The 13307-nt window shown below is 42.9% G+C and overlaps 1 protein-coding gene across 3 annotated transcripts in view; it reads right to left on the bottom strand.

Annotated features, from left to right (window-relative positions):
• Window positions 1-13307, bottom strand: part of POLN (DNA polymerase nu) — a 175073-nt gene that overhangs the window by 147975 nt on the left and 13791 nt on the right. For all 3 annotated transcript variants that reach the window (XM_082462539.1, XM_082462538.1, XM_082462537.1), the window contains exons 3-4: window positions 13077-13221; window positions 978-1057 (exon numbers count right to left, since the gene is read on the bottom strand). In XM_082462539.1, the coding sequence (XP_082318665.1) occupies window positions 978-1057; window positions 13077-13215 (219 nt within the window). In that variant the 5' untranslated portion in view covers window positions 13216-13221. The remainder of the gene's footprint in view (window positions 1-977; window positions 1058-13076; window positions 13222-13307) is intronic.

Raw genomic sequence — 13307 nt, 5'->3', positions numbered from 1 at the left:
CAGAAATCTTGTCCTATGAAACTTTTTAAACTTGTGATGAATATTTTAAACGTCAGCTTAAAAATATGTCAGGAGATACATGGCTTTTCAAAAGTCTTTTGTGAGAAAGGGAGCAAAACGATTTGAAGACCTCTGCCTTAGGGATCGAAGGAGCACAGTTTGAACACCTTTGGGAGAGAGAATTTCCATTCACTTTCAAAGGGCTGCACAGTCCCTTCCCTGTCAAAGATGCCCCTCCTTCCACTTCAGGGGCAAATAACCATCCCATCAATCCAGGGATTTACTAAGGGAGCTTACATTAGACTAAGTTAGATTTGGATTTGGACACAGGCAGTTTGCTGCAGAGCCCACTCTCTTAACCATTATGCCACCTTCACCACTGCTTCCTATATAAGATCTTGGGTAATTACATGACCTCTTCTCATCTCTCTCCCAAGCCCAAACCACGTAACTCACCCGCTGTAAATTTTATACCCCTTTCTTTCTGAACTTCTCTTTATTTCCATTACCCCAAAGTTCCAAGCTCTCTTCCCCTAACCTAAAAAATTTTCCCAATTTCCTTCCCCCACTCTCTAAAGGTGAGGATCTTTAGACTGACCATTTCTTAGTCATCCTTTAGACCTCAAGTCAGAGTGTTCATACTTCAGACAAACGTCCCAGATTCCTCTCCCCACCTCCCAGAAAAAGCAGAATGAAACAGCACAAAAACTGGGTTAGCCATCTCCCCTATCGTTCCCAAAGCACTTGGCCCTGTCTCCTATTGTGACACTAATTCACCGTGTCATACAGAAATATTGTGCTTCTCTGTCTTCCTAGTCCCCTCATACAAATTAAACTATCAGCTCCTGGAGAAGAACTCCTTTTGTTTTTTTAACCGTTGCATCCACAGTGCCTAGCATATAGTAGACACTTGATAAGTATTTATTGAATGAATGAAAGTTATCTGTTTAGAATTAGTCATACTTGCAAGGATTCACCTTTTTTTCCAGTGATTGATTCTTCCCATCTTCAAGTAGTACTGCATACCTAACACTGGATTTGTCCACCACTTCTGCAGCTTTAAAAGACACAGAAAGGAAGCATGAGGGAATAAAGAAATTAAAATCATATAATTAGCTAAACATTGAAAATAGCCTCTATAATCATTTACTCATTATTTACTTAATTAAAACAATGTAGTAAAATTTACAACCAAAATGCATACTACCATTGTAATAAACATTTACGCAAAGTATCTTCAGATTAACTGGAGACAGATCTATGTAATCATGAAGTGTTTATTAAAAAGTATTACTTGGTATTTGCATTTGAATACTTGATTCTGAAAACCCAAGTTCACCATTTTACAGAAAGCTTGTTAAGTATTAAAGGTGAAGAAATTCTTAGACTGAATAATATTGTAATGGAACAATTAGAACTTCAGTAAAATATCATTAATGCAAACTTCTCATTTAGATTTTGTTTTAATTTTAATAAGCTTGGGCTGGACAGGAAGTGATGGAACCTGGGTTCAACCCCAGTCACCATGACTCAAGTCTCCGCTCGTAACCTCTGGGATGTACGTTCTCTCTACAGCAACGATAACAACGATGAAGTGCAAATGGGGGAAATCTTTCACTTGCAATAGAGAAAAGTTACACTCAGGATTAATTTAACAAGAAAAGCACAAGGCACTCAATGATGGAAACTTAAAATCTTATAAAATGGCATAAAGCATGATCTATACAAATGGAAAAACATAGCACTGAGATATGAACAAAATATTTAATTCTCCTAAATATAAATTTAATGCAGGGACTTGCCTGGTGGTCCAGTGGCTAAGACTCCACACTCCCAATGCAGGGGGCCTGGGTTCGATCCCTGGTCAGGGAACTAAATCCCACATGCCGCAACTAAGAGTTTGCATGTCACAACTAAAGACCCCGCATACCACAACTAAAAGATCCTGAACGCAGTAGTGAAGATCCCGTGTGCCACAACTAAGACCCAGCACAGCCAAATAAATAAATAAATATATTTTTTTTAATTAATGTAATTCTCATCAGACACCCTACAGGGTTCTTTTAACTGAAAAAAATAATAATTTCAAAGTACATATGAAATATTAAATGTCTGAAAATAGAGAAGGTAAGGTTTTTTTTTGGCTGCGCCATGCAGCATGCGGGATCTTAGTTCCCTGACCAGGGATCGAACCTGTGCCCCCTGCATTGGGAACGTGGAGTCTTAGCCACTGGACCACCAGGCAGGTCCCAGAAAGGTAAGTTTTTTAAAAAAATAAAAGAAGACTTGCTTTGCCAGATTATCAGAACATACTATAAAGGCACTGTAATCAAATCCACAAGGTATTTGAATAGGAATAGACAAAAAGATCTCTAAAACAGAGTAGACAATCCAGAAACTGACCCCAGGACTTATGAGAATTTAATATACAATGAAGATGGTATTTTAATGCAGTAGAGAAGGATAGATTAATGAATAGGGATAGTACAACTAGCACCACTTCTGAAAGAAAATAATACATTGGGAAAACTATTTGGGACAAAAAAGACAAAGGGTTAATACTTTTATTATACAAGTTACACTGACCAAAAAAGAAACAATTCAATGGAAAAGTGAGCAAAAGATAGGGAGAGGCAACACACAAAATGGCAAATCCAAAAAGCAAACAAACATGATGTAATACTCAAACTCACTAGTAGTCAGGGAAACACAAACTAAATATAATTGGAGATGGAGAAGAAGAGGGAGTCTCACTCATTGCTGGTAAAAATGTGAATGGTTAGGATCTTTTTGGAAAGCACAGTGTCAACACTTATTAAAATTAAAAATACACACATCACTCTCAGGAGCTGGGAAGAAAAGGACGAACCCAAAGGGAGGAAAGATGGGCCTCTGAGATGCTACCAATGTTCTGTTTCTTGATCTGGGTGAAGGTTATACGGGTGTTCAGTTTGTGAAATTTTGAACTATAATCTTAGAATAATTGCGCTGTGTGTGTGTGTGTGTTATAACCTCAATAAAAACAAAGAGATATAAATATATAAATCATCTAACCAAACCACCTCACTCCTGGCTATCTGTTTCATAGAAATATGTGCAACAGTAAATAGGTTTAAAGCAAAACATTTATGACAGTATTGCTTTATGGCAAAGGACTGAAAACAAAGCAGATACCAATCAAGAGGGCAGTCGATGAATAAATTATGTAACATCCACACCATGAAGCACAGAGCCATTGAAAAGAATGAGCTGTATTAGTTGACTTGAAGATGCAGAGATCTGTGAAAATATGATCCCATTTTTTAAAACAATGACCAAATCTCCCCATTTATGTACATGAGTATGTTATACCCATACACTGGCACAGGTCTGGTCCCTGGGAGGCTGACCCTGAGATGAAGGCTTGCGTTCACAAAGGTTTTGGGGTAGCGCTCTCAGGATCAACGTCTGTAGGGGAGTGAGGAGGGAGGACTGGTCCAAGATGCGGCCGCTACAAACGCCTGCTCTGGACCTGGCATGGTCCTGTATAGTTGTCCCCCACAGGGTCAAGGGAGCTGAGCCTTTATTCCCCAGCACCCACCAGTCACTACCTGGTTGCTCCTGGGAAAGGGGCGTGCCGTTGGGCAAAGAAGCTCTTTGCAGCTGAGGCAACCATCAGGAGAGGCTGTGTGGTGAGCCGCAGCTGGGGTGATGAATGGGGGGCTCGGGGCACCCACAGCGTTCACTACAGTCCTGCCTACGGTTCACTACACTGTGCAGCTCAGATATGTTCTGGGAGCAGCTCCTTCGGGACTCTGCTGGGCCTCTTCCTGAGGGAACTTAAAAGGAAGGTTAATGGGGTGAACTGCCTGTCCTTGTCCTGCAGCTGGTCTCAAAGCTGCAAATGCTATTCACCTCCCTCTACTACCCATTCTGAGGTCCCCTCACTCTGGCTTGGCACCTCTGCTGGTCTAGGTAGCTTGCCTGATCGTGACCCAAACCCTCATCCCTGAGGGGTGTAAGTCCCTGGTCACCATGTCCTTCTCAGGCCATGGCCACTGCATTTATCAGCAAATTTGGTCAGAGGACCAAGAGGTGTCCAATCACATCACTTGGGTGCCACGTAGATGCTTTCCTGCCCCATTACGTAACGGCAGCCCTGACCTCTGGTGAACAGGAGGTCACCCCTAGCAGGATGGAGAGTACCTCACTTGCCTGCCAGTCTCTTGGAGTACGGAACTTGAAATGACTGTGCAGCAGCTATAGCTTGAAATCGAACAGTACTCTTCCTTTGCCCCTGGTGGGTTTCCCCTGGGGAGTCAAGACTAAACCTGCAGAACCCAGAGGTGTCGGGAGAGAGAAACACAAATTTATTGGGAGGGGCGTTGGGAGTGATGGTAAGCAGGGCCACTCCCACTGCCACCTTTTGATTCCCAGAGCCCTTAATTATCTATACTGGGGACACTGCATCCTGCAATGGTCACTGATGTACAGTGTATACTGCAGCCTGGAGGTCACCCGAGCTCAGCCTGCTACCCACCACTCCACCACTCTGTTGGGCTGGCATTTCTGGGTGTGTGGCTGTGACGGAACCTGTGGGTCCCACGATCGTGTGCCCACTGCAGCTCCTTTGCTGTAAAGTGGGTCTCTATATCCAGGGCGATGCCATGCAGGATTCTGTGTCAGTGGATCAAATGCTCTGTGAGACTTGTATTACGAAGCTCACTGAGGCCCTGCGTATGGGAAAGGCAAACCAGTGCCTGGAATACGTGGATTCCAGTCAAGACGAATCATGGCACCTTTGGGGGCACAAGGGGTCCAGTATTGCCAACTAGCCCCCAAGTGACTGTTCTCAAAGTTCAGTACTATTGGGGACCCAGAGTTCGGTGTGTCATTGGAAATTCAACAGAGGCAACGGCGAGATTAGCCCTGGTGAGTGGGAGCGCCATGCTGTTGGGCACACACGTAGCCTCCGCCCCAGCCCCATGGTCACTCCATTAAAGAGCCCAAGTTGCCTGTACAGGGACAACAGATGACAGAGGCTGGTGGACGTCACCTGGCCAGGTCATTCCAGTTTTGTTCTTTCCTTCGACACTGCTGCAGGTAGATGCTCCCTGCATCTGCTTTTATTGTAATCTTCAGTTTTCTTTACTTCTTGTCAGCTAATCCCATTACTAGTTAATAACGCTTTAAACTTTCCCTGTTCCAATGACTATAGGGTTTCTGTTCCCTGACCAGCCCGTGTCTCATCCACTCCCTTAACAGGCCCTGGTACCTCTTGGCCAGGTTATGTAGTGACTTAATGGCCAAAAGAGGAGGTGGCAGTTCCTGAGGGAGGATGTGTTACTTCTCAAGATAGAACCCTCTTGCACTGTCTTCAAGCTGGGGGACTGGCGGGTAGAGAGAAGGGGGCTGGCCTTTAACAGAGAGGAGTAGCTACTTCTGCAGGTCCCAGAAGTACCTGGGATTCAAGACTCGAATGCACCAATCGAGATGTCCCCATCCTGCATCTCAGGGTCAGGTCCCTCTTCCTGCTCAAGGCCCTGACCTTGAGGTAGAACACCCACCAGGGCTGAGCATCCAACCTCCTCTGGAGCTCTACCAGCCTTACTAGGCTGGGGGGCCTGTGACTGCAGGTGGTCTCTTCACAGGCTAGCAGGTGAGCCCTCTGGCTATCACATTTACCCTTTAATTGCTAATTAACCACCCTTGGCCTTTGTCTTTTTCCAAAGGACCCAGCCACAGCCACCAATGCCATTCTCTTCCATTGCCCTATTCTTTTCAAATACATAGTATTGCCCAGCAGCTTGCACAGCTGCTTGCACTGGTATGCCAGACCAGCCACCCCTAGTAAAAGCTTTAACTGCACCGCTGTCATCCATATTTCACCTACAACTTGTGATGAAGTCATCAGTGCCAGCCCGCCTAAGGGTGACCAAACTCCAAAATGCCATGTCTGCTTTCTCAGACCACTACTGACACCAACTGCACAGATCAAGTTCCCTGGGGACCAGACGGAGCTTTTCCTGCAAACGTTTACTTGGGGACGCTCTTGGGGAGCAGAAGGACTGAGGGAGTGGAAGCTCAAATGTGATACAGTTTCAACAAAGCCCTCAGCCAATCCCATCCAAGGAGGCGGAGGTCTGGGTGGCACAACATAGCCACACACACACAAGCTATAATTACTATCATGGAAACAAAAACATAAAAGGCATACGCTAAGTTGTTAACATGGGGAAGCAGTAAGGGGAGAGGCTGCAACAAAGAAAAAGCCTGAACTAAGAAAACAATGTACATATAAACCCTTTCACTGTGTGTGTGTGTGTGTGTGTGTGTGTGTGTTTAAGAATATGTAAAAAAAAAAAAAGTTTTTTAAATAAATTTATTTATTTATTTATTTTTGGCTGCTTTGGGTCTCCATTGCTGCACGTGGGCTTTCTCTAGTTGCAGCGAGCGGGGGCTACTCTTTGTTGCAGTGCACGGGCTTCTCACTGTGGTGGCTTCTCTTGTTGTGGAGCACAGGCTCCAGGCGTGCAGGCTTCAGTAGTTGTGGCACGCAGGCTCAGGAGTTGTGGCTCGCGGGCTCTAGAGCACAGGCTCAGTAGTTGCAGCACACGGGTTTAGTTGCTCCGCGGCATGTGGGATCTTCCCGGACCAGGGCTTGAACCCATGTCCCCTGCATTGGCAGGTGGATTCTTAACCACTGTGCCACCATATAAGTCTCCCGCCCAGAATTTTTTTTTAATGTGGGACTATGGACTTTGTTTTTGGTTTTCCTACTTAAAACAAAAAAACCCACAAAACTTTTTCTGAAGTAGTACAAACAAAAAAGGACCCCCCAAAATGTTGAGGAAAATACAACGTAAGTAATGAAATAGTAAAGTCCTTCATATATGTTTTATATGTCTGTAGAAAGCTCTTACAAATTGGTAAGAGCTGAATTCACAGATCAACCCACTTGTGGCAGCATCAAAGATGAGACCACCTTTGCCTGCCTTCAAAAAGCTCAAAACATACCAACAGTTAAAGCATTATGCAAATAACCCAAAACTACATCACAGGAAATTCTCTAAACTGAGTTGCAAATGAATCAAACGCAGCTTACTTCCAATAAGGCATTCTGGTAATGAAGTATCATTTGAGCAGAACTTTGTAAAATGCTATGGTTTCACCACTCAGAGTCGTGTACGGAGAGAAAGAAAAGGAAAGTAGAGGATGAAGCCAGGAAACGACGCGTGTTTGGAAGTTAGAGTCAAATCTGAACGGGAACTAATCCCTTGTCGGTTGAATCATTTGCAAACATTTTCTCCCATTCTGTGGGTTGTCTTTTTGTTTTGTTTGTGGCTTCCTTTGCTGTGCAAAAAGCTCTTGAGTTTAATTAGGTCCCATTTGTTTATTTTTGTTTTTATTTCCATTACTCTGGGAGAAGGATCAGAAAAGATATTGCCATAGTTTATGTCAAAGAGTGCCCTGCTTATGTTTTCCTCTAAGTTTTATAGTATCTAGTCTTACATTTAGGTCTTTAATCCACTTTGAGTTGATTTTTGTGTATGGTGTTAAAGAATATTCTAGTTTCATCCTTTTACATGTAGCTGTCCAGTTTTCCCAGCACCATCTATTGAAGACACTGTCTTTCCTCCATTGTATAGTCTTGCCTCCTTTGTCATAGATTAATTGACCACAGGCGCATGGGTTTATTTCTGGGCCTTCTATCCTGTTCCTTTGATCTATATTTCTGTTTTTGTGCCAGTACCATACTGTTTTGATGACTGTAGCTCTGTAGCACAGTCTGAAGTCAGGGAGCCTGATTCCTCCAGCTGCATTTTTCTTTCTCAAGATTGCTTTGGCTATTCAGGGTCTTTTGTGTCTCCATACGAATTTTAAGATTTTTTGATCTAGTTCTGTGAAAAATGCCATTGGTAATTTGAGAGGGATTGCATCAAGTCTGTAGATTGCCTTGGGTACCAGGGGGGAAGAGTGGTGGGGGGAGAGATAGATTGGGAGTTTGGGATTGACATGTACACACTGCTGTATTTAAAATAGATAACCAAAAAGGACCTGCTGTAAAATTAATTAATTAAAAAAAATCTGAATGGGGCATAAAGAGAGGGAAAGTGATGGGACATTAAGACTTAGAGGGCAGGCAAGGGCCAGGCTGCCCTGTAGGAACACATGGGGATGTTTCTACAGATAAATTCTGCAGAGAGCAAGGACAAGAGCTGAGCTAATCCCAGCGACAGTGCAAAGGCAGGAGCAAAGTGGCAATAAATTGACGGCAAACAGCAATTAGGAAACTTCTGCAAATTTTCAAGTGAGAAGGAATGAAGGCTTGAATTACAGCCATGGGAATTGAAATCCAACACCTGGCAGGGTTTGCTAAGTGACTGGACATAAGGATTTTATGTTTATTTGATAGAAATAAAAATGTTTATCCACATTATTCTTGACCAGAATGAATATAATCAAAATAAATCTATTTTGTCATTTAGCTTTATGTTATCTGTCCTTGAAATTGCAAAGATTTCCACTAGATGGTGGGAATAAAGACACACTTCACATTAATGAATTGGATTTTGACAACATTTATCTTGAGGAGCCTTACACCTGTATTAATTTGTAATGTCTGGGCTTCCCTGGTGGCGCAGTGGTTAAGAATCCGCCTGCCAATGCAGGGGACACGGGTTCGAGCCCTGGTCTGGGAAGATCCCACATGCCGTGGAGCAACTAAGCCCATGCATCACAACTACTGAGCCCACATGCCACAACTACTGAAGCCCATGTGCCTAGAGCCCATGCTCCACAGCAAGAGAAGCCCCTACTCACCACAACTAGAGAAAGTCCACGTGTGGCAACGAAGACCCAACGCAGCCAAAAATTAAATAAATAAATAAAATAAAATAAAATAAATGGCCCTTTAAAAAAAAACATGTAATGTCTGTAAAACTATTCTTATTTTACTAGAAAAAAACCATATTCACCCCTAAGCTCTATTAAGTTAAAAACAATTTTGGATAAATGTGTACTAGAAAACGTTACTTGATTTCTATAGGTACTTAGGCAAAATACAGAGATGTAGTCTAATAAAAATGTGCTTAATCAAATGCATAATGTTCTACATAGCACCAGGCCAGCTGACAACCTTGAAATCACCATGAAAAATCTTCCTCCCCCAGTATTTCCCAAAGACTTTCAGTGGCATTACTGAACACTAAAATGACAATGTAAATTCAAGTCAGATGAACCCAATTCTGAATCTAGTTTAAAGGTGTAAGAGCTAAGGTAAAAAGCTAAGCCACAGTCACAAAAGACCCACCCATACAATGGTTTAAACCACAAAAGTTTTTTTCTCTCTCTTGTTCTGAGGTGAGTGGTCTCAGCTGGTGGAGCAGCTGTTTCATGAAGTCACTCTGGACCCAGGGTCCCTCCAGCACGTTGATCCACAGTCTTCTAGGGCACTGTTATCATTTGCAGGTTGGAAAGGAGTCGTTTCAGGTTCCAACTGGATGGAAGGAAAGAGGCCAGCTGGGAAGCAAGTCAGGTGTCTTCCAGACTGCCCTGGCAACAGCACACCCTGCTGACAGGAACCTGCCACTTGGCCACACCTGGCTGCAAGGACACTGAGCCACGTCATCTGCTGTCATGCCTCCGAGGAGGATGGATGGACTCCGGTGTGGCGGACAAGTGATCTCTGCCAAAAAGGCCTTTGGAGCAATGTAAAACACCCTCATATGATTAGGGTGGCAAGTGGCTGCCATAAAAGTCAGCATAATGGTTACCTTTGAGCAGGAAGAGTTTTGAGAAGGAAATTTTGAGATATTGGCAATGTACGTGGCAGTTACATGATGTCCCCTTTATATTAACTCATTAAGCTGTATTTTAAGCTTTTGCATCTTTTTTTCCCAGCAAAGGGTTTTTAAATAAAGACCAACCCTGCTGCAAGAAGATACACACTGTCCAATCCTTAGTGGGTGCGTATACCTCAGTCAGCCTAGCAGATCAGAAAATTAGATTCCAAAGTGACATATAACATTGTTTGGTTTTACTTAATACATTTTTTTAAAATTATTTATTTATTTATTTATGGCTGTGCTGGGTCTTCGTTTCTGTGCGAGGGCTTTCCCCAGTTGCAGCAAGTGGGGGCCACTCTTCATCGCGGTGCGCGGGCCTCTCACTATCGCGGCCTCTCTTGTTGTGGAGCACAGGCTCCAGACGCACAGGCTCAGCAATTGTGGCTCACGGGCCTAGTCGCTCCGCGGCATGTGGGTTCTTCCCAGACCAGGGCTCGAACCCGTGTCCCCTGCATTGGCAGGCAGATTCTCAACCACTGCGCCACCAGGGAAGCCCCTACTTAATACATTTTTGTAAAAGCAAATATTTGTAGTTTATTTCCATTGATTTCTGAGTTCAATTTCGCTATTTATCTAGTATGAAATGGGGTTTCAGAAATGAAATGCTGATCTACGATTTTATTTATAAGAGAGAAGGATTTGACGTTAACAGCTCAGCATGTGCCAAGAGTCCGGGAATCAATTCAGGTTCAGCATCATTCATTCACCAACAACCCACCAGCAATCCAACTTTAACTCAGATTTATATGAAATAAGAATAAAACGGGTGGCACTGTGTGGCAGACAGACTCTAGGGTGGTCCCACTACCCCTGCCTTCTAGTATTCATGCCCTTGTGTAACCCCTTTAGTGTGGGTGGGAATTACTTCTACCCAAAAGAATACAGCAACGGTGACAGAATGTGACTACCTTACATAAGAATGTAATGTCAGCCTTGCCAGGGACACTCTCTTGCCAGCTTTGAAAAAGCAAGCTCCAATAATGTAAAGCTGCCTATGGAAAGAATCACGTGGAAACGAACTGAGGGTGGCTTCTAGCCAACCATCACCAAGAACCGAGACCCTCAGTCCCAGAGCCTACAAGGGGCTGAACTCTGCCCACAACCATGTGAGCTTACAAGCAAATGCTTCCCATTTCGAGCCTCAGATGAGCCCCCAGCCCTGACTGGCACCTGCACTGCAGCCCTGCAGAGAACCCAGCTAAGCTGTGCCCAGGCTCCTGACCCACAGCAACTATGAGGTAACAAATGTGTGTTGTTTTAACTCACTAAGTTCATAGTAAGAGTGTGACACAGGAACAGATATAATCTTTGTGAAAATTCCACTTTTTCCAAATCCATGAACACTTGACAGAAAATACCTTATCTTCTCAATAAATTTATGAAAACTAGGATTTTAACAGGGTATTTTAAGAGCATGACAAGACAGTTCATGGCAGGGGCTGATTGCCATACATTTTTCTCAACAGAGACTCACATTACTGCTTCCAGAGGCATTTTATTATTTTATCAGTTTTTGAAGGTAAGCATATTTCGAACTCTGTCAAGTGCACACTGCTCTTTTATTTTGGAAAGCAAGTATACAGAATAAAGGAAAAGGCTCTTTGATTTTTTTAAAATTAATTAATTTCTTTATTTTTGGCTGTGTTGGGTCTTCGTTGCTCCACACGGTCTTTCTCTAGTTGTGGCGAGCGGGGGCTACTCTTCATTGCAGTGCGCGGGCTTCTCATTGCAGAGCACAAGCTCTAGGCACGCGGGCTTCAACAGTTGTGGCACGTGTGCTCAGCAGTTGTGGCACATGGGCTTAGTTGTTCTGCGGCATGTGGGATCTTCCCAGACCAGGGATCGAACCCATGTCCCCTGCATTGGCAGGCAGATTCTTAACCACTGTGCCACTAGGGAAGTCCCGGCTCTTTGATGTTTGATGTTAACTTTACTACTTCCCCCAGCACCAACATTCCCCTTAAAACACTATCAATTGCTAGGTATGTAGTCCATACCCCAAAATTCTTACTCTTCATGACTGACTTCCATAACAAGGACAACAGATGCCCGAATATGAATAGACTGAAACGTTAAGCGTTACTGTATCTTAATCGACAAACTGCATTTGTAACAGCTTTTGCACTATTTGTTAATACTTCTCAATTATTTCATCTCAATATAATTAATTATATCTCACTCATAACCTACTCTGTAGAAGAGAAAAACAAATTATTGGTCCAGACTTACAATTTAAAATAAAAACTGCTTTGCTAGTAAAACAAACAAAAAAAAACACCTGGTATTCCAACTATTTCAGTCACACTTGTGAGCATATGTCACTGCTTTTACTATTATATGTCATAAACATATGTACACAGGTCCACTGATCTTTGTCACGTAACAGTTTATACATTTCTACAGCGGTATAATACACATACTGTCAAGAACACTTCTCCTGTCCACCACAAATACGCAAATACAGGTTCAATCACCTGAGAGCTAAGGGTTTAGAAACGGGCACTATGAAAGAGCCCATCTCTTTTGAAGTTACTTAAACAGCTGATCCAGATTCTAAGGGAATGTTTGGCAGAAATGCCTGAAACAACGAAGAGAGTGTCACATTTTCAAAGCAGTAAGGGCTAAGAGAATATAAAATTTAGTGAGCAGAAGCTCAGTCATCACTGAATGAGAGTAAAACAAGGGGAAGCTGGACTGTTTGTAGGCAGGAACTTCCCTACACAGTAAAAAGTTCTATAGAAAAACTCTGCTACATTTCGTTTTGTGAAAATTAATAAGGAGAAGGCTCACTAAAATGGAGTTGGGAGGCCAGAAGGGGGAGCTCTCATGCAGTACCACTCAAAGTCAGCAGGAGGAAGAATCAACAGGAAAGAATCAATTACAGGTCCCCACAGGAAAAGATGTACAGGGCATCTCCTACAAGAAATCCACTTCCCCAGCAACTCAGCCAGAAACCAGCAGCACTCTGAACTCTCACTTTTCTCCAATGGACTGTGATTCAAAACAACCCCTGCCAACAACCACCTTTTTCTCTATAAAATAATGTTCCTCTCCTTTATTAGACTTGCCTTTGGCCTCTGTATAGCATGCTTGTCCCAAATTCCAGTTCTCTGCTATTCTCGAGTAAACCCATTTTTGCAGGTAAAATAACTGTTTCATTTTTAAGGTCCATGATTTTCAAAACTTAGTCTTAAGAATAATTAAGACTCAAGGTAACAAAAAATATGAAGGTTCATAAAAATTACTCACTCTTTTCACTCTCTCTCCAATCCTTAGACTCCACTAAATCACCTGAATGCATAGCAGACATAATCTTCTGAGCAACACTGGAGAGTGGTATCTTACAGAGGTCAAAGCCTACAAATGCCTCGTAATTTTCCATTTTCATAAAATCCTAAACATAAGATAAACATAATACCCATATATTAATTTTGAGACTTCAAAATAAGAAAAAGTCATGTAAAAATCTTTATGTAGAGA

The sequence above is a fragment of the Balaenoptera physalus genome, assembly GCF_965194825.1.
Source record: "Balaenoptera physalus genome assembly, chromosome: 5".
Classification (NCBI taxonomy): domain Eukaryota; kingdom Metazoa; phylum Chordata; class Mammalia; order Artiodactyla; family Balaenopteridae; genus Balaenoptera; species Balaenoptera physalus.
This window is presented reverse-complemented; position numbering and strand designations above follow the sequence as displayed.